This window comes from Lactuca saligna, chromosome 5 (assembly GCF_052625555.1).
Source record: "Lactuca saligna cultivar CGN05327 chromosome 5, ASM5262555v1, whole genome shotgun sequence".
NCBI lineage: Eukaryota > Viridiplantae > Streptophyta > Magnoliopsida > Asterales > Asteraceae > Lactuca > Lactuca saligna.
In genome coordinates, this window is record NC_136421.1 from 31,594,006 (window position 1) to 31,616,323 (window position 22,318).

Below are 22,318 nucleotides of genomic sequence, written 5' to 3' on the forward strand. Positions count from 1 at the left end.
TGGGCCTAAGTTTAAAAAAATTGGTTATGGATTAATTATGCAAACCATCCTGAAAAACAGGGACCGTTCGTGTATTTTACTCTTTTGATTTTTATTGTGAGTTTACCGATAACCATGGACAAATTTCATGGATTTTTCTTTTTTCGATAGTGGTGGATTAATCATTAAATATTAGTTACGACTTTTGTAATTAATTTGGTAGCATCGTTTTCGATTTTTTTAAATGTCAAGTGGGCTTACGCCGTTGAGAATAGATCCGATATTCCTTCTATAAGAAAGACTGCAAACTATCTCCTTCTCCTCTACCATGCTACCGCCTTGTGCCAGCCAATCCTTCTCCTCCCTCTTCTTACTTTGAACTTGGATCTTCATAACAAGGTTACATGATCTTCTTTAAATAGAACAATCAATGCAGCTTTTTATATTTTTTACTTAGGTGATATAGAATTTGGCTTATTGGAAGCTATCAATTACGTGCTGTGAATTAATATCCCTCCTAATTTGTTGAAACGTTTATGTGAATTAAGACACTGCTAATTAATGAGTCTTGTGATCATTTCTTTCAGTATAAGATCGATCATGGGAAACCTATTATGTTTGGTTCAAGTAGATCAATCGACTGTTGCCATTAAGGAAACTTTTGGGAAGTTTGATGATGTTCTCCAGCCAGGTTGTCATTGTGTGCCTTGGATTTTTGGAAGGCGGCTTGCTGGACATCTCACCCTAAGGCTTCGCCAGTTGGATGTCAAGTGCGAGACCAAAACAAAGGTACGTTTTTCTCTTTTATTATTGTTACATCGTAGCTGTATGTTTATATCGTTTTTAAACTAATATAGTTTTATTCTCTTCAGGACAATGTCTTTGTTAATGTTGTAGCTTCCATACAGTATCGTGCTCTGGCTGATAAGGCAAGTGAAGCATTCTACAAACTCACCAACACAAGTACCCAAATCCAGGCCTATGTTTTTGATGGTAAAACAAAACTATAAATTATTATATATAAAGCAGTTTTGGTTTTCGCTTTTCTTGATGAGTAACATGGACATGCGTTCTCTATTTGTAGTTATAAGAGCTAGTGTTCCAAAGCTTAACCTTGATGATGTTTTTGAGCAAAAGAATGAAATTGCCAAGGCTGTTGATCGTGAACTTGAAAAGGTAACATGATTGAATGATTACACAAGATGTTCATGTACCCTATCGATTGTGACACTTTTGATATCTTGGATTTTGGTTACAGGCAATGTCTGCATACGGGTTTGAGATTGTTCAAACATTGATTGTCGATATAGAACCGGATGAACGTGTGAAGAAAGCAATGAATGAGATCAATGCAGGTAAAGTTTTCATCATTAATTATGTGTAATCTTTGAGATCAATTAATTAATTGTTTAATTTGCATGTCTATATATAGCTGCACGGATGAGGTTGGCAGCTATTGAGAAAGGTGAGGCAGAGAAGATACTTCAGATAAAGAGGGCTGAAGGAGAGGCTGAGTCAAAGTATTTGTCTGGATTGGGTATTGCACGGCAAAGACAAGCCATTGTTGATGGTTTAAGGGACAGTGTGTTGGGGTTTTCAGTTAATGTTCCTGGGACAACAGCTAAAGATGTGATGGATATGGTTTTAGTAACTCAGTATTTTGACACCATGAAGGAAATCGGTGCTGCATCCAAATCATCTGCAGTGTTCATCCCTCATGGACCTGGTGCTGTTCGTGATGTGGCTGCTCAGATACGCGATGGACTTCTTATGGGGAGTGCCACCACTTGATCCTAATCCTGATCCTCAACTATGTTAATGTAACATATACTTTTGGAGTGACATATATGTATAATAACAATATATTTTTATGTTTCCTATGATTGTGTTTGTAACTTTGTATCCATGGATTTTTGTATATTTGTGTGTTTATGTATATTTGCCGCATTAGGTGGTTTGTAGATATCGGTTTCAATTCAATGTCCCATTTAGTTTTGTCTCTTGTTTATTCAAATCTATGTGTTAAATGGAAAAACAGTAGTTTGTAATATCAAATGGTCACCAAATACCTATTTTGAAAATACCCTTGTCGGGTTATAACATGTCTTTGGACATTTAATGTGTTCGAGTTACCGATTAATATTAATTAGCATGATTTATCTCGATGGTTAATTTGTTTAATGTTAGAAGAGTATCCATAATGTATTGTTCAATGAAAAAGTTGTAAATAAGGCAGCATATCTTATTGATATTCAATGAATTGAACTTTATTATTATTAAATATTATGTTGAGTTTTAATGGATATGAAGCTTGATGATCATTGAACTCTTCAATGGGGAAAAAGAAAACCTTTTAACTATTTAATATGTCATAAATTATTTTATAAATCTATTCCATTAAACTTTACAAATTCAACACATTGTAGTAAAAAATGTGATAGTGTTGTATAAATGGTAGAATAATGTGGTGACAATCCCATCAACCATTAATTAGTTTAGTGTATTACGGATGTCTTAATGCAAAATCCAAACTCAGAAATAAGAGTTGAGAGTGCCATCCATGTTTACCAAAACTTTCATTAGACAAATTTAAGCCTAAATTTGAACAATGTGAAATAAGTTGAAAATTTAGAATAATCGGTGAAAAGGCTAGAACTTTTTTAATGTAAAATGTAAAAGACAATACCAAATTATAAATTTTGCATTTCATAAGTAGCTTTAAGCCCATGAAGTATTAGGAGGCTAACCCACCTGTGGCTAAACGTGAAGTACACTCGTGAGAGATTTTGAAATGCGTTTTGTTTAAGAAATTAAGAAGTTAATGCGAAAATCTTAATGCAAGAACCATTTTGTCGGTTTTACATTTCAAAATACGTGATTATTTATTTTATTTATAGGACAAAAATTACACTATTTTATAAAAAAACACATCTTCATATAGATTTGCTAGTCATCTTCTGGAAGTATAATTAAAGCACCTCTCAAAATCAAAATCAAAATCATAATAAACCAAGATATCCCTTTAACTCTTTGTAATATCCAATAGGAGATGGAAACAAGAAAGACAATTGGTAGTTTGGTTTGGTACCTTGTTTCTCCAAATGGCAACTGTACAATGAGAGGGACGTCAAAAGGAAAGTGCCCGGAAATGAACAACGATATTCATGCCATTTTTATTTTATTTTATTATATTTCATTGTGTCACCTCTTATTCTTTCGGTTTATATCTCTTATTTTAATTATTCTTATATTATTGAAAGATACATCAAGAGATGAAACCTAAATCTTATCCGGAAAAGGTTGAAACTTAAATGTAATTTAGAATATGTAAAACACAATTTTGCAAAGTAAAGTCCTTTGTTAAGAGACAATCTCTCTAACACCCTTTTGTTTATACACACATGACAATAATAGTCCTTGTATATGTTTATCACATTAAACCACTCAAAAGCCATATGCAATGAAAATTTTATACACTTTTTATGTCATGCCTAAATCTCATGTGGGTTCTAGAATGAAATTCATTTAAGTATAAAAATGAAATTCATTTGTGTTTTACATTAACAAAGATCGGTAATACTAAAATGATTTAAAGACAATACATCATATTTAAAAAGAAAATCTCACATTTTTAAAGAGATCTTGAAAACAGCCCACATTAAAGTGGGATATAAGAGTGGTTGTTTGAGAATTGGGACATTAATTAATTAATCGTTTTTGTGGGTTTAAACGCAAAGATAGAGCTTTAGGACCAAGTTTTTTGTGGGTTTATATAAAAGATCAAAATATTTGTTTAACTATATAAAGCATAGTTATAGTAAAAGATGTATGGGTATTAAAAATTCCAAAAGCTAACAAAAAATGAGAAAAAAACCGAATGGAACATCAGAAACGACATCCTTGGGAAACTTTCCCTTGTCCATAGAAAATAAATAAAATAGAAAAATCTAATGGAAGACAAACAATAACTTTTTATTGAAATAAAATGGCTTGAACTTGGTATGTCCATTACATCTTAACAAAGTTGCTAACGAAACATGCAAAAAATCAAAAAGACATTAATCAATATGATAGAACATGAAACCGTAAAAAAATGGTTTTTTGCTACTAGAAATTGACTTTTTTATATTACAATTTTAGGCCAAAAAAAAAAAAAAAACGTATACGATAATTTATAATTATAAGCTTATTAAAACATCAAATCTATCTATGTTTCACCTTTCACAAATATGTTGTACTTTTAAATAATATCATTCCACCAAGTATCAACTTACCTAGTAGCACCAAAAAAACGAAAGATTAATGAATTTATTCTTATAACCTAGAGAATTATAATATAATTTGTCATATTGATGGGTTTTGTATGATTTGCTTAAATATAATTATCATATAATCACAAACCCATTATATAGAAAAGAATTGCAATACTTGAATTTTTATATGATTATTCAATCAACTAGGTGATAACCTGTGGAAACCATAGTTAGTATATTTAAAATTTTTATATAAATAAAAAAAATAATAAATGTCAAAAAACACCCAAGATATTATCGATTGTAATTAATTATGAATTAATTGGTTAATTAACTTAAATATAATAATGTTATTAGGATCGGATTTTGTATTTTTAAAATTTGAATTGAATTTGATTTGTTACAAAAAAAAAAAAAAAAAAAAAAAAAAAAAAAAAAAAAAAGTGATAGGTGTCATTCTTAAGTTTCATTTATTATTAGAGGAGGTAGAAGTTTGAAATAACTTTCTTATTATTTAGAATATTTGAGTTTTTGACCAATATGTTTTCCCTTCCTCAATTGGGCTTATCCCCCATAAATACTTATATAGTTATACTAGGTTATAACCCGTGAGAACTACGGATTAGAAATGTAAAAATAATTTAAATTAAATTATAAGGTAATTATTGAGCAATGATAAAAAAATATACATATAAATGTTTTGTCGGTAGTTTTATAATGGTATAATGATTGGTTGAAACTATAAAAGTATAGTGGTTTGAATATCCGATCGACAATTTGTATATATAGATATGTTAGAAAGTTATGATTTGTAAAGTTAAAAAATAAAATTAATAATTTAAAAGTAAGGGTTACAGATGATGGATAACTCCTGTAATTCAAATAAACTTCAATTCACGAATTGAATAATAATCAAATAACAAATAAATGATAGTTCTAAATCATGGTGATGAATCAATTTTTTTTGAAACAATTATTTATTTATATATTTATTTTATTTGTACATACATGAAAAAAAAAAATATAGGTTCCAATTACAGATACATAGACCATGTTTCTCCAATGAGATACTTACCTGATTCGTCTTTAGATCTATATCAAAATTATATGTATTCCTTCAGAATTAAGCTGCTCTCTTCTTCAAGTTGGTTGTAAAAATTATAGCAACAACTTTGGAACAACAAAAAAAATACGTATCAAAAAGTCTGAATACATGCACTTGATCAAAAATGACTTTTTTTTAAGATATGCACTTCAAAAATGGCTTTTTAATCGATTAAAAGTTAAAAGAGGAAAATAACATTATTTAAACAGGTTAAAAATATACATATCAAAAATACATTTTCAAACATGATATGATTCTACTTGTTTGCTGATTTATCTCTTTTACACACAAACAACCACCAATCACAAAGAAACATATACACAGATACACAACTTGATAAAAGAATCCTAATTACAACATCGTACTTTTAAAGTACAATGCTATAATCGGGAAGACTTGTCAATATTACATAAATAGTCCATGTGTAACAAATAGGCTAATTACACACAACAAGGTAGCAGAAATTTATTCTTGTCTTTTCTTGGTTTTCTCTATTATCTCCTCTCTTTATCAGGGGTGTATGTGCATGAGAAAAAGAGAAAGTGAAAAAAACAAACATACATTAACTAGTGAAAAAAACAAACATACATTAACTCAGAAATGGCCGTGTCCATAGCAGTTTGTGCAAGCTCCTTAAAAGGATATTTTATTGTGGTAATTTGATGAAAAAATGTTATAGAAGTAAAAGACAGTAAAAAGAACTATAAAGTATTGAAAAATTACACGGCCACATGAGTATGATTTCGTTATTGAATTCATATAAAAATGCAATTAATAGTTGTCTTCCTTTGTACTACGGGAGAAAATGAAAGGAATAAGCAAATATTAAAATTCCAATGTTAAAGGTATTTATGTCACTATGATATAAGTGTATAGTTGTTTTGGTTTAAAACTAATACAGATTGTTGTTATGGGGATAAAATAAAAGGAAAAGTATTTTGTTTTTTGTTAAAAAGTTAAAATATGAATGTTTTGATTTAAAACTACACAAACATATTGTTAAAAAAATTTTAATAATTACAGAAGGTGATAAACTTTAAAACATTCAAGACATTTTATATTTGTAATGCGTTTCTACATCTCTATAATTATATTATGGGTTGTTAAGCCTTAAGTCATTTAAAGAAATTGGCATTTTAGTTATACATGAAAAAATTGAAGATCACATAAAGCAATATAAAAGCAAAGCATTTTTATAATACAGTGTAAATACAAAATAGTTATTCTTACCACAATCAAAAACATTTTTTTCAATCTTTAATCATTTTGGTAACATGAAAAAAGATGTATAATAATATATTTAGACGTCAATAATATATTACTGTATAAAATATTTATATCAGCTTCTTCATTGTAACTTTGGTTTATTTACTAAATTGCCCCTATTCTTTATCTTCGTGTTGATATTGAAACCTTTGGTTTTAACAACTTAGACGCCGGATCAATATAGTAAAATTCAATTGTCCCTTTTGAAATTTTCCTAATTTTTTTTATGAATTAACATTGACAACTATATCTTTGTGAGCTTTACTGTTTCACATCATTATATCATTTCTTGTAGATCCACCTAAATTTTGACAAAAATGGAATAACTGGATAAGTTTTTTTAAAGTAAAATGTTGTATTAAAAAAAGAAATTTGCATATGTTGCAGTAATAAACAAATAATCAGAAGTACATTGTCTTTTCATACATTTAGCCTTAAATGTTTTTTAAATGACATTTGTGGTACTTATTTAGAGAAAAGAAAGGAATGTAAAAAAGCAAAAGACTCTCATTTATTTGTTTATTAGAGCATCATACTTTTGTTGTATTAGGAAGAATGAAAATAGAATGCTATAATAAAAAAGAACACTAAGAAAAGATGAATCATGAAGTTTACATGTCAGAGATGTATGAAACTTTGTAAAATCTTTTGAGCTAATAAGCTAAATGATTAAATGATAAACACACTGAAAACTGTAAGTCATGTTTACATAATCAAGCACATTCCAATGCACAATAAAAGGAACCAACTTCAATCAATATCACTTGACAAAGGACCTTAATCCTTTTTATATATAGTATGTTCTTTTACCTTCATAGAAAAGAGTAGATTTAGAAACACCACACATGCTTGGTAAAACCACAAAAAGTTAGAAACATAAATTATAGCAACGATAAAACTCATGGTTTGAATCCATCACCAGTTTGATTAAAAAATAATATATTAAGTGTCTTGAACCTTACTTGGAATTCCTAGAGTTCACAAAGGGATCGGAAGAGAAAAAGGGGCTAATGGAACCCCGATCTCCATCATAAATAACAGGAAAAAAACTCATCATCAAAGTCAAGATAAAAATCAAATATTTTTGAGGTTAAAAGTCGTCCATTTTTATAGGACAAACCTGCATTCTAAAGCACTCAATTTCTTCACGTAAGTTTGATCGGTTTTAGATATTTGTATCATTTTCCTGAAATCGTCACAAATCAAAGGAATAAAATACAGAGATGAAGCAGTCTATTAAACAAAATCAATGAAGAAGACGTAGAGAAATCATTTACCGCTGATTTTCAATTTTTTGTCGAGACTGTGGATAAATGATCGATTAGGACTTACGAGTCAGGAGAGTAATCGTAGTCACAAAAAAAAACCCTAGATCGCACACCGTCTCATATATAGGAAGACAACATAAGATCTCATTCAAAATTAGCTCCTGATTTCTTGCTATTAGCTTGATTTGTGGAACATTTGTTGCTGATTTTATGAGATATTTTGTAATCAAAAACAAAAAATCGAATATAACTTTACATATAAAAGTTTGAGCGGGAAACCAAAATAGGAGTGAACAAAAAAATGACACGTGGCAGAAGGCTTGTGTAAAAGATGGACACGTGGCATTCAAGGGAGGTTTTTATTAAGTATGGGGATGGAGATTAGAATTAGAATTAGAATTCTATGAGAGTAGGGCTGTAAACGAACCAAACGAACACGAACAAGGTCTTGTTCATTTTCGTTCGTTTAAGTTAGCCGAACAACAAACGAACACGAACGGATAAACGAACGAGATTTTCTTATTCATGTTCGTTCGTTTAACAAATTACTTTGTTCATGTTCGTTCATTTATGTTCGTGAACATGCTAAACGAACATAAACGAACAAACATAAACAAACAAAGATAAAAAAAACACAATTAAACATATATGAACATAAACGAACATATAATATAGCAATATAATAAAAAATAATTGAATATAGATGAATATAAATAAACTTAAAAGAACGAACATAAACGAACGTAAATGAACATGATAAACGAACATTCACGAACATAAATGAACGAACGAGACCATTGTTCATGTTCGTTCATTTAACTAAACGAACGATAATTTTTGTTCATGTTCGTTCATTTATTAAATAAACGAACATAAACGAACTTCCCGCCGAACATTTCACGAACGGTTCGCCGAACGTTCAGTTCGTTTAGAGCCCTATATGAGAGTATGAGTTATAAATTCAAATATTTAAGTCAATATAGAAAAATATTAATTTTTGATTATTTATCCGTTTATTTGTATATAATCAAAGTTTATCCATATAGATTAACGATCTTATTCTTATAACCTAGAGAATCATAATATAATTTAGGGATAATGACTTGAAAGGGTAACGAACTTTCGATTTTGTTCACATTTAGCCACTAAACTTTTTTTGCGTTATCTATTTGTCATTGAACTATTGAAATTGTTCACATTTTACCCTTTTGACCGGTAACAGTCGGTCATAAGGGTAAAATGTGAACAGTTTCAATAGTTTAATGGCAAATAGATAACGAAAAAAAGTTTAGTGACTAAATGTGAACAAAATCGAAAGTTCGTTTCCCTCTAAAAAGTTCAATGGCTAAATGTGAACAAACCTCCTATTGTATTATGTTTTAGCAAATTATTTATTTTTGTTAAATTGTAGCAACATTTGTTGATGAAAAAATCCATGAAATAAAAAATAAAAATGTAACATCCGGATTTCCAGGTATCATAATTTAAGTATTTTTCTTTTAAGTTAAGAAGAGAGACTCGACGAGTTGACGCCTCAACTTGTCGAGTAAGGTCGCGACTGATGACTCAGATTAATGAATTGACTCGACTAGTCGGCGAGGCGACTCGACGAGTCCGCGCTGTTGACAGAAACCCTAAATCTTTGGGCCCGAGCCATATTTAAAGGCACTTATGGCCTTCAATTGCGACTACCTTACCCATAAGTGAGAACCCTAACGAGCTTGAGTGTGTAGAGTGAAAGGAAGAGCTATCTTGAGCTTTTTGGTGTGATTTTGCAAGAAAGGTGAAGAATTCCAGCAAGAGGGACCAAGGAAGGTTATTGTTATGAGCTATTCAAGCAAGGATCTTTATTCTAAGGTACAAAAATGAACCCTTTTCCTTCCCTATTGTGTAGATTCCATTTTGGGGTTAGGGCTTGAATCACTTCATCTTTGGGGTTTTGAATGCCTCAAACCCCTCTTGCAAGTTTGTGTTATAGATCTGGACCCTTATAGGTCCAGAGAGCCGAGAATATGAAGCTTTACTAGAGTAAACCATAGGGTTTGAAGTTAGGAATCTGGACCCTTCTAGGTCCAGAGAGCCGAGAATATGAAGCTTTAGTAGAGTAAACCTTGGGGTTTGAAGTTAGGAAGCATTTATGGGATTTTTATGGTATATATAGTTACTTTCATCTTACACATAGATATGAAGTATTTTATATAAATTGCGTGCTATGTGTGCATATTATTTGAATACTTGTTGTCTATGCTGGATAAATAATTTTATACATGTTTTAAAATATTTAAACAATATATTTATTTTATATCTACCAATATGTTGCAGATGAAACATGAGTAGATGAAATAGTTGGTGTGTGATGAAATAAAATGATGAAAGATAAGTGATGATAATTAGGTAAATAGATGATGATGAATAGGTGATGTAGGATGAAAGGAGATACCATAACCTTAACCGGAAATGTGGCGATGTAGTCATCTACCAGAGTATAGATGGTGACCACAAACTATTCTAGACAACCCAGTGGAAACACCACCAGACCCATAACCTGTAGGTGATGAATTACGAGTTCATGCGATGTTGTAACTACATATTCATGCGATGATACTCTAACCCCTTACTATGAATTACGAGTTCAGACGATGTTGTAACTACGTATTCATGGGATGTCACAAATTCTGTATGCCAAACCAATGGTCATAATTCACATCGTTCATTTTTTTTTTTGTAAAACTAAAATCAGATTGGAAATTTTGTTTTTTTATTTTGGAAAATGTCAAACCATTGGTTTTTATTTCAGTTTTGGTTTTTTGTTTTTTTTTTTAAATATATTTTTAGTTTTTTTTTCCATAGATTTCTTCATCAATAAATGTTGCTACAATTTAACAAAAATAAATAATTTGCTAAAACATAATACAAGAGGAAGTTTGTTCACATTTAGTCATTGAACTTTTTAGAGTGAAACAAACTTTCGATTTTGTTCATATTTAGTCACTAAACTTTTTTGCGTTATCTATTTGCCACTAAACTATTGAAACTGTTCACATTTTACCCTTATGACCGGTAACAGCCGATCTTAAGGGTAAAATGTGAACAGTTTCAATAGTTCAATGACAAATAGATAATGAAAAAAAATTTAATGACTAAATGTGAAAAAAATCGAAAGTTTTGTTACCCTTTCAAGTCATTATCCCTATAATTTACTACTCCATAATTACTTTAAAAAATACGAGAAGGTTATATTCGGATTTACCAATAATTGCACGTCTCTATCAAACATAGTCAATTTCGTCGCAAAAAACAAAGCAAAACGAAGAAAATTAGGATGAAGGTGATGTGTGAACGCATCGATAAATACAAATACCTTTTCGATCCTTTCCTTATAAAAGATACATCCGCGAAATATCTTCTCTACCACGCTGTTCGATCTTGGCCTTGCAACCACCTCAGGTAAATCCTCTTACCCTCCTCTTTGCAAATTGAACTTGGATCTTGCGACTATGGTTTTCTTGTGACTAGGGCTTTCGTGATCTCCTATTAACTGAGTGCTTATAATTCTCTGAGTTCCTTTTAACTTGGGTGGTTCAAAAATTAGGTTGTTGGAAACCTTCAGTTACGTCAACAAGTTTTCATGGAAGAAGTGTGATTTTGTGCTTTTAAAACGTAATCTCTTGACCTTATCATTTAAGATATGGTATCGCTAACTGAATTTTGTAATCATAGTCGCGCTACTCACACAAAGTTGGGGATAATTTCGTTCTGTTACCTATTGCTTTGTTCGTTATCGGGGTTTTCGAGAACACGTATATGGTCGTCAATTTCATCTTGTAATCACATAATCAATTTTGTTTTGTATCTTCTCTTATCATCTTCAGATGATTTCAAATTATGCTGTGATTTTGTGTAGAATCATGAATTGTTCTTGCCAATCTTATGTAGTCCACCTGTTTGTGAAAATGTTTGTATGAACCAAAACACGGCTAACAAGTTTTCTCTTATGCTTTTCAGTATAAGATCATGGGAAACCTATTCTGTTTAGTTCAAGTAGATCAGTCTACAGTAGCCATCAAGGAAACTTTCGGAAAATTTGATGATGTTCTTGAGCCAGGTTTGCATTGTGTCCCTTGGATTTTCGGAAGTCAGGTTGCTGGACAACTCACACTAAGACTTCAACAGTTAGATGTCAAGTGTGAGACCAAAACAAAGGTTTATTTTATTTATTTTTCCTCCCTTTCAAATTAAAATCTTTCCCATTAACATATTTTTGATAACTTTGAAACTGATATAATTTTCTTGTTTCTCTTTCAGGACAATGTTTTTGTCAATGTTGTAGCTTCAATACAGTATCGTGCCCTAGCTGATAAAGCAAGTGACGCCTTTTACAAACTCAGCAACACAAGGTCCCAAATCCAAGCTTATGTTTTTGATGGTAAAAACCTTTTATATACATAACATATATTTATATTAATCTTTTTCATTAACTTAACATTTTTTTTATAGTCATAAGAGCTAGCGTCCCAAAGCTCAACCTAGATGATGCTTTTGAACAAAAGAATGAAATCGCCAAAGCTGTTGAAGACGAACTTGAAAAGGTAACATAATAGAATCAATCTCTATTCTCTAGTCATTAGATATGTATTTACTACTTTACCCCTGAATCTTGCTTTTTTTTTTTTTATTCTAGGCAATGTCTGCATATGGGTTTGAGATAGTTCAAACTTTAATTGTGGACATAGAGCCGGATGAGCATGTTAAGAGAGCAATGAACGAGATCAATGCAGGTAAAGTATTTTTTTTCAAACATTGGTTTTCGATAAGCCCCTTGAACTATTTTGGAATTGACACGTTTGGTCCCTCAGCTGCAAGGTTTAGGATGGCAGCTACTGAGAAGGCTGAAGCTGAGAAGATACTTCAGATAAAGAGGGCTGAAGGAGAGGCTGAATCAAAGTATTTGTCTGGATTGGGTATTGCACGACAAAGGCAAGCAATTGTTGATGGTTTAAGAGACAGTGTGTTGGGGTTTTCAGTTAATGTTCCTGGGACAACAGCTAAGGATGTTATGGATATGGTTTTGGTTACTCAGTATTTTGATACAATGAAGGAAATTGGGGCTTCATCTAAATCATCTGCTGTGTTTATCCCACATGGACCTGGTGCTGTTCGTGATGTGGCTGCTCAGATTCGTGATGGGCTTCTTCAGGGTAACGCCACTCACTGATTGTTGACTGTTTTCATACAGTTTTTTTTTTTTTTTTTTTTTTTTTTTTTTTATGGTGGTTGACTTTGGTTCATACAGTTTTTTAATTGATGTGTTTATATTGTTAAACTTTTGAGAGTTTGTGTATGTTATATATGTTGTTGATATGGTATAGTATGTTTCTGGTTTTTTTCTATAAGAATTTTGAGTTTTTGTGTTTGGAATTTTTTATGTATGATTTGAAGCTTTTAAAGAATAAAGTAAAGAAATAAAGAAAAGGGTCTAAAGGAAGAATAAAGCTTTGTTTGGTTTGGTTTGTAAAAGGTTTGGTTTTTGATATTGGATTTGTTCAGTATCAAAAAATTTATTTAGGAATGACCCAAAGGTGAAATTTTATTTGGAACTGCTAGTGTGGCAGTGTCACACACATCAGTTCCAAAAAAGCCCGTTTAGTTTGGCCCATTGGACCGACAGTTCTGGCCCAGTCTGCTCGTTTGAGTAGTCAAAAGCCCATTGGATTGAAAAAACATATATTGTCCTTATCTGAATACCAGTTATGTAGATGCTTTTGACTTCAACTTCATAGAATTTAATGATTCACACTTCATTATTTTATATTTCATACAATTCTAATACTCTATAAAGTTGGAATATATTTAAGTATTTATTTAAAGGTTAAAAAGTTTCTTTTTTGGAATATATTTGAATATTTGTTTAAAGGTTAAAAAGTTTCTTTTTCCCTATTGAAATGACCATTAAATTTCAAATAATAAATGTCAAGTATCAAACCCAATAAATAGTTTAATTCATTGAATAACAGAAACTTTGTCATCTCATTCAAACTGATGTTACCATTATATTTGTTTTTTAGTGTAAAGAATGAATAATAGTTCGTATTAAAAGTAATATTAATGTCAACTTTATAATAAAATTTCCAAGATATCTGCTTACGTGCCAACATTGTTAAACACGTGACTTTCGCATGTGGTGGCCGGTTGTGGGTAGCTTACTAATGGTCTACAAAGTACAAAGCGCCGCTTTGAAATGGACCCACACCAACCAACGTAGGCACCAAATTTGGTCCTCTTCATCATGTCAATAAATGGGTTTTATTTCATTTACTAGGCCCAATATGACAATCTTATCAACTGAGCCATAGATCCAAACACTCTATCCGGCTTAGACCGGGGTCTGAGCAGTCCAGGTCCGGTCCAAAGCGACGTTCTTTCTTCTTTGGTCGGTTCCTATAATTATCATCAATATCAACCACCTGTCTTTGTCTTTGATGTTGACTATTTACAACATCCCTCTACATCAAGATTAATAATTTGGATTTTAGTTTAGTTTAGATTATATATGTACGTATATATTTTCAGAACCGAAATGAATTTTTGTTCACGGAATGATACATTCAAATAGGCAATCCTACATACATACAAACGAACATATACATACAATTGTAGACGTACATACAGCCAAACATTACAATAATGCTTATATACATACATATAATTTCAAAGATCCTATTTTTAGTGATATTATTACCATTTCTTGTCGTTACAAAATAGTTATGTTATAGATTATATAGATTTGTTTCGCATTTGATTTATCATATAAACAAATAATAACATAATTGTGCTTGATATTTAACCACCTAAAGGATGACTTAACGACATATTATCTTTAGTTTTAAAATCTATGTATGATACTAATAATTTATAAAGGAGAAATTCAACTTCTCAATATACGGTTATGAACTGAATTTACAAATTTAATTCGTCAAAAATCTGATATCATTATCAAAGGAAACACTTTGATTGACATTAAAGCTCATTGGTAAAAAAAAAAAAAAAGTCAAACGAATACACTCTTAAGTTTCAGCATGCTTAACTCATGTTTTACTTTGTTTATTAGTTTATATTTGAAATATTTAATTTGACAACTAAACAAGAGGATATTTATTATAGGCATTGAAAACTTGGCCTTAGATCATATGTTAGACTTTTAGACATTAAGGATGATGCATCCCAAGACTTTCCTAAATTAAGATAAATATGTAAAGCACACACACTACCAGTTCCTATGTAGCATATTACTTTCCAAGTTGTCATCTACCAATTTTGCAATACCTTAGTATATAAAAATGTATTTATTTGAAACAAATTATTTTATCATTATTATTTTTATGATTTTAAAACATAATAATCATTTTTTCCCCATTGATTGTGAATTTCATTATCTTATTCATCAAGGGTGAGAATAATCAGTTTCAAATTAACTCTAACAAACCTTATTACATTAATATACAATGAGAAACTAAAATGTCTTTTTTATCCCATCTTCAAAACCTAACCTGAGAGACTTCTCACATCAAGAATTAAAATAATACTTCGAAAACATATAATATTGTGTTTTTAGTATGTTGTTAGTTAATTATTTAAATATTATTTGAAAATTAATTATTCAGTTATTACACATTGTTTGGCAAAAACAACTTTAAACATTATCACATGATCGTTGTCAAAACAAACACTCCTAGTCTCGTATAACAAGTTCATTCGCTTAAACTAGACATTTAATGGTACAAGACAAAACTAGGTTATGAGATACTATTTGGAAATACTTTGTATCTTTTATCGACATATGAATAGATGTGGCCACGTGGGCCTAGCTTAATTTCTTTTATTAATTTGTGTTTGCTAGTGAGTTTTTATTGACTCTTGTTCTCTATTCAACTTGTATTATTAGAGCCCACAGAGTGGTCTCGGCATCCTGGCAGTGACACGAAAAGATCCAAGGCATGACAATGCTAAAAAATGAGTTCAAGCCACGACACGACTAAAACTACAACTTCACAAGATCCACCACACTTTGAACCTTTCCAAATACAATATAACCCTATGTTTCCATCACCATAAATTCAATATATATCAATCAGAAACACAATATCACACAATGTTCCTGCAAATGTAGAAACACAATAACCCTCCCCACCCCCAACATGTTCTTCCAGGAAGAAGTCAAAACATTGGAGCATCACCAAAGAAGTCGAGTTGGGCAAGGCTTGGATTGATGTTTCGAAAGACGTGGAATCCGGGATTCAACAACGATCTAATTCTTTTTGGAGATAATGATCGTAATGTACATCAAGCGAATTCAAATGGTAAATCGAAAGCTGATATAAGCAAGTTGGCACAAATTGATTATAAATACATTTATAAACTATTCCTCATAAGGGGTATATAACAAACGAGAAAATTGTGTCTTCGTTAATCGGTCTCAGTCTGAACACCCTTTGTAATAGACCTAATGTATTGCGTTCCATCATCTTCATGCAAATAAAGACATAAAGTTTTCATACTTAGAATTGCACACAAAATACCTTTTTGTCTCTAATGAATGTTGGTCGCAAATGAACAAAACACTAATTGCAATATATAACTAACGACTTAGTACGTTAAAAATAAGATTTATGTGTTAAGTGTTTCGTGAACAAATAATACTTTAAACAGATAGAACATGTTAACACGATTCCGTAGATATAAAAAACATTAAAAACAGAGATGTATGCGAAAGTTACATCATTTTTAAGAAAACAAATCAATTATATAACTGATTTTTTCATAAATGAACACTGAATCAATTCATTGGGTTAGCTACATATCTCATTAAGTGTTTCTGAACATTTTTTTGGACTTATACTATATCATATTATTTGATTCCATTATCAGAATATTTTTAGGACGAAGTTATGATCATTTTACAAAATCAAAACGAGAAAACTATATATATAATTAAATTGAAACTTCAAATACGCACTACTATAAAATAGAAAGGGTACCAACAAGCTATTTTGTAAGTATTTTATTGGTTTCCAACAGAATTCCAACAAAAGTTGTTTGTCGGGAAAAGGACCCGTGGGAAAACAAGTTCTGAAAAAATACGAATACAATTTCTAACAAATTTACGATGGTATACTTAGAAAAATTTCCAACAAAGCTTATTAACATAATATTTCTACAAAATTCGTATAGACTTGATATCCAAGGGAATTCGAACAAAACATTTCCATCAGATTTCCAACGAATTTGATTTTCAACCAAAAAAATTAGTGTATTTTTTTGTTTGTATTTTGTCGGTAATATTGCATTTTTTAGAAAAAAAAAAGTTTAAAATACAAATTTTCAGATTTTTTTGTAGCAATTATACAATATCTAAAAAATCAAATACAAATTCATTCAATATGCCACCACTATAATAGTAAATATATACAAAAACAATTCAATACAATTTCATACAAAATGATAGCGACTATTCAAATATACAATACTTCAACAAAATGATAGCTACTATCCAAAAATCCAATACTTTACCAGTACACCAAAACAATTATGTTTTTGTATTCCACTAACAAAATGATAGCTAGACCAAAACATATATTTTTTAACATAGTTTCGTCTTTTGTTTGGGAATTTTGATCACATATTTGAAATCACCATGTTGGCGACATCTAACAAGCATATTCAAAAAGTTGGAACAAAGTTGTTTTTCATTAGGTTTTGATACGTGGTTCAAGGCGATGACATGTGTCACCACTTAAGTGGTGACACTTGTTACATTCTTGGTGGAGCCAAGTGTCAATTAAAGGATGATGCAAGTAATTGCACTTAGAACAATAAATAATTATTAGTGTTTTATAAGTAAACTAAATCTTTAGTAATATACATACGATGTGAACTTTTGTTGTCATAAAATTTATGTAGAAATAGGATTTAAGTTGAAATCTTGAGCACTTCTATGGATTTACAAGTTTATGTTTATAAGAAAGATAAAAAGTTATAAAGGTTTACAAGTACATTTTTATATAATATACAAAAAAATCACGTAAACATGCACACACACTTATAGAGTTGGCAAATATTGATAAGCTTGTAACATCCCAAAAATATGGTCCAAAAATTTCGTTTTTAAATCATTAATAAAACCATAAATATCATCATCATATAAAAATTATAAACCAAGTATCTCAAAATATCATAACAACTATCAATGTATCAAAATCTCATATCAAACATCAAAGTGAAATATCCCAGACAAAAAAGTTGTGGTGTGTGCCATGCAGTCATCACGAGCTCTCCCCCTGCTAATGAAAGTACCTAAAACCAAAACTGAAAACCGTAAGCATGAAGCTTAGTGAGCTCCCAAAATACCACATACCATACACATAACATATAACATAAACTTTGGGACTCCGCTCAGCTGCATCAGGACGAACTCGACATCGACTTAACCGGCATCAGGCTCCTGCCTGATATCATACCGTTTCTGGCATCGGGCTTGCCCTGACATACATACAACATATCATATAACATAAGCATAATAACGTACATCAGGGTTGCCCCGACATCGGACCAAATCCCGAAACACATGACACATAACGTATAAGCTAACATGCATCGAGCTAGCCTCCACATCGGACCGAAGCCCGAAAAGCTGTAACATCCGGAATGCGGGTATGCTATTTAAATATTTATTTTTGGGATTTTTGGAGGGACTCGACGAGTTGGTGCCTCAACTCGTTGAGTAGGGTCGGGATCCTTTGACGTGTTTAGCGATCAGCCTCGGCAAGTCGGGTATCTGACTCGACGAGTCGGTGATGAAGAAGCAAACCCTAATTCCCCGGGTTTGGAGCCTATTTAAGGACCTTATGGCATTCATTTATGGCCACTACACCCCAGAGAAACCCTAGAGAGCAGAGAGAGAGCTTGTAGAGCAAGAGGAGGGCTAATTCATCATTCTTTTGTGTGTTTTTGCAAAGGGAAGGAAGGATTTCGAGCTAGGCTGACTTGTAGGACTCAAATCTACCATAATTTCGTTCAGAGCTGCTGTGGGAGGTATGGATTCACGTCTATCTTCATTTGAGTAATAGATTTCATGAATCTAGGGTTTATTCTCTTCATTTTTGGTAGAGATCTAGTGTTTGTGATGTCCCTTTGTGACAATATTATAAGATCTGGACCTTGAGAGGTCCAGAGAGTCCCTATTCTTCAGCTTTATGCAACCCTTTATGAGTTTTGGGGCCCAAGCTATCATATTAAGGGATATTTTGGCACATAGAGATGATAGTATGATGCATGGACCTAAAGTTCGAATCTTTACGTGACTTTTGGGTTTTAGGAGGCTAGATCTATAGGTTGGTGAAGCAGATCTGACCTCAGAGGGTCGATTAAGCATGAGCATGGGGGAAACTCGTCGAGTCCATTAGTAGACTCGACGAGTTGGACCGGGTTGCCCGCGATTCGTGACCATTGGTGACCCGACGAGTTAGGTGAGTGACTCAGTGAATCGAGTGAGACCTTGGGAAGAAATCTGGGTGTGCGTATGGACTCGCCGAGTAGTCACATGAACTCGACGAGTCTGGTCATTGTGGACTGTTGACTTCAGTTGACTTTTAGGGTTTAGTCAACCGGTGGACCTTTGGACCAGTAGAGGGGTAAAATGGTCTTTTACCCTTCTAGAAGTTATAGTAAGAGTCTTATTCAGCCTTTGAGAACCGTTATTGATTTAGAGTAATTTATTTATGTGATTAGAGGGAGGCTGGATCAGTATTTTGAGTTCGAGACTGTTTGAGATTTCCCGAGGTGAGTCTTCTCACTATACTTTACTTAGAGTGGTAATTAGAGTTATGTGACAGAGTATCTTGTATGATTTTGTATGATGTGATTTCTATGTGATTTGTGCTATGTATGATTCAAAGTTCATAGAGTTAGGACCAGGAAGGCCCACAGAGTTAGGACCAGAGGGTCCACAGAGTTATGGGACTGGAGGGTCCCACTGAGACACATTGACCAGAGGGTCATACATAGTTATAGTCTCGAGTGGCTAATATATGTTGTATGTGGTATTTTGGGGAACTCACTAAGCATTGATTCTTACCGTGTTATGTGTTATGTGTTTCAGGTACTGGCGAGGATCGCAGGAAGGCACCAACATGATTTGTTCACACTGGCAGAAGGTTATGTTTCTTTTTAGATTATGGGATATGTTTATTTGTGATGACAGTTGATAACATAAGATTTAGAAATATTATATGATTTTAATTATGTTGAAAAAAGTGAAAAATTGTTTTGGAAATTTTCTTCGTTACAAGTTGGTATCATAGCATTGGTTTGAGGGACTCGGATGCACCTTCGGGCGTATCTGAACTCAAACTGAGGATTTGAGAATTTTTTCACAATAAAACAAATTTTTCTAAAAGAGTAAAAGGTTTTGAAACAAGCAGAATAGAGCAGTGTGTATGATCAGCCAGCGCCCGAACGGTGATTTCTTAAAATACCCTTACATTATGTGTTATAAGATACGATTATGCATGCTAGAGTAGGCTAGGTATTCATATTAGGACTAGAGTGGCCTGATTGTGATGCCTTAGCCTAGGACATTACTGCTACTATGAGATGTTTGAGAGTGAGTAGGTAGCAGTGAGGAGCTTACGAGAGGTTTGCTGGAGAGTAGCTTATGCATAGCAAGATTAGAGTACTTGTGATATGGGATCCTAGGAGGAGGACTTTGGGTGAATATTGATGCGGTGTGGAAGGTAGTATAAGGCCCGTACTACTGAAGACACCGAATCAGTGTGCATTACAAGTAAGAATCCTTAGGGTACAAGGGAGCAAGTAGGGTTGAGTTATCGAGTGCAAGTACACTCGCGCAAGTCTCTGATATTTTTGTGTTGTATTTCAGAGACACCATGGTGAGTACGCGCCACACCCCAGAGAGCAGCGGTGTCAGAGATGAGGAGATCCACAGGATGATTCATGAGGAGGTGGCTGCGGCCATACGAGCAGAGATACCGAAGATGTTTGGGTCTATCAAGACCATGTTGCTTGAGATTTTTGATGAGCAGTACACTACTCTTATTGATGCTGCTATTGCTACGGCCACCGCAGCCGTCGCTGCTGCTAGGCCACAAGGAGGTGACTCGTTGCTGTATCGAGAGTTCAGCAACACGAAGCCACCAGAGTTTGATGGGACTCAGGATCCGATAGCCGCGATGAGGTGGATTTCTGACATTGAGGGGTGCTTCTACACGTGTTGATGTCCGGAGCATTTGAGGGTACGGTTCGCACTGAACCAGCTTCACTTGGGAGCGAAGGACTGGTGGAAGTTTGTGACAACGCATTTCACTTCTACAGAGCTTGCTGCAGTGACCTGAGAGAGGTTCACCGCCATGTTTCGTGATGAGTACGTTTCCTCGGTGGAAAGGGAACGCTTGTCCCAGGAGTTCTTGTCCATCAAGCAAGGAACTAAGTTTGTTAATGTGATCACCAGGATGTTTCACTTGAGGGCGATGTTTTGCCCTGAGCAGGCACGCATGAGTTGATATCTGAGTATTCTGAGAAGAAACATTCGCTAGTTCATGGCGTACTCGACATACCAGACATTTTCCAAGCTCTAGGAAAATGCTCGGAAGAGGGAGATTGAGCTCGAGACATAAGCGAGGGAGGAGGCAGAGTCTCAGGGGAGAGATCGCCACCTGACACATTCTCAGCCGGCAGCCAAGCGGGCAAAGTCCGCCGATTCGAGATCAGGGAACCAGAAGGGCCGCACTTGTGGCAAGTGAGGCAAGATCCATGAGGGGATTTGTCAAGCGGGTTCTTGCTACAAGTGTGGTAAGGAGGGGCATATGGCTAAGGATTTCCCCAAGGGATTTGTAGTGTGTTTCCACTGCAACCAGACCGGCCATCGGAAGGCCGAGTGTCCACAACTGTAGGGGTCGGCATAGGGAGCACCTTAGGGATTTGGCCCTGCTGCCGTACAAGCTACTGAGATCCGGCCAGCGAAGGTTGAGGCACCGAAGGCTCGCGGGAGAGCCTTCCAGTTGACAGCGGAGGAGGTCCGCGCAACACCCGACATTGTGGCCGGTATGTATTCTTTTATCTTTGCTAAGTTTGAGTAATTGTGCTTATGTTGTGATATGCTTAGGCACTTTTCTTGTGAATTTTGTACCTGCTTTAGTGTTATTTAACTCGGGTGCGGGTTGATATTTCGTATCATTAGCATTTAGTCAGCACATTAGAATCCGACGAGAGGCGTTGAGTCGGTCGCTACGAGTTTCTATAGCCGACGAGCAAGCGGTATATGCGAATGATGTGATTCGAGGATTTGTGCTTGAGATCTTCGGTGTTGAGTTCCCGATAGATCTAGTACCGATTTTGATGGGAGATGTTTGTGTTATTGTGGGCATGGATTGGTT

General features: G+C 33.3%; 2 protein-coding genes across 3 annotated transcripts; both read left to right on the forward strand.

Moving 5' to 3' along the window:
- Positions 1 to 273: 273 nt before the first annotated feature.
- Positions 274 to 1,993, forward strand: LOC144998807 (hypersensitive-induced response protein-like protein 1). The gene is made up of 6 exons (XM_078958538.1): positions 274 to 378; positions 567 to 768; positions 852 to 972; positions 1,064 to 1,155; positions 1,238 to 1,334; positions 1,412 to 1,993. Exons 2-6 carry the CDS (start codon positions 580 to 582, stop codon positions 1,768 to 1,770), a joined length of 858 nt encoding a protein of 285 aa, XP_078814664.1. The 5' UTR covers positions 274 to 378; positions 567 to 579; the 3' UTR covers positions 1,771 to 1,993.
- Positions 1,994 to 11,188: 9,195 nt separating this feature from the next.
- Positions 11,189 to 13,289, forward strand: LOC144997690 (hypersensitive-induced response protein-like protein 1). 2 transcript variants are annotated; one of them, XM_078957564.1, is made up of 7 exons: positions 11,253 to 11,318; positions 11,464 to 11,531; positions 11,877 to 12,074; positions 12,177 to 12,297; positions 12,369 to 12,460; positions 12,553 to 12,649; positions 12,728 to 13,289. In XM_078957564.1, exons 3-7 carry the CDS (start codon positions 11,886 to 11,888, stop codon positions 13,084 to 13,086), a joined length of 858 nt encoding a protein of 285 aa, XP_078813690.1. In that variant the 5' UTR covers positions 11,253 to 11,318; positions 11,464 to 11,531; positions 11,877 to 11,885; the 3' UTR covers positions 13,087 to 13,289. The 2 variants fall into 2 exon arrangements, with proteins under 2 accessions (XP_078813689.1, XP_078813690.1); XM_078957563.1 differs by lacking the exon at positions 11,464 to 11,531 and having other exon boundaries at positions 11,189 to 11,318.
- The last annotated feature ends 9,029 nt before the right edge of the window (positions 13,290 to 22,318 follow it).

Coding starts and splice junctions, on each gene's coding strand:
- LOC144998807 (XM_078958538.1), top strand. CDS start 580: ATGGGAAACCTATTATGTTTGGTTCAAGTAGATCAATCGACTGTTGCC. Junction 973..1,063: donor CCAGGCCTATGTTTTTGATG/GTAAAACAAAAC, acceptor CTCTATTTGTAG/TTATAAGAGCTAGTGTTCCA. Junction 1,156..1,237: donor TTGATCGTGAACTTGAAAAG/GTAACATGATTG, acceptor TTTTGGTTACAG/GCAATGTCTGCATACGGGTT.
- LOC144997690 (XM_078957563.1), top strand. CDS start 11,886: ATGGGAAACCTATTCTGTTTAGTTCAAGTAGATCAGTCTACAGTAGCC. Junction 12,075..12,176: donor AGTGTGAGACCAAAACAAAG/GTTTATTTTATT, acceptor TTTCTCTTTCAG/GACAATGTTTTTGTCAATGT. Junction 12,461..12,552: donor TTGAAGACGAACTTGAAAAG/GTAACATAATAG, acceptor TTTTTATTCTAG/GCAATGTCTGCATATGGGTT.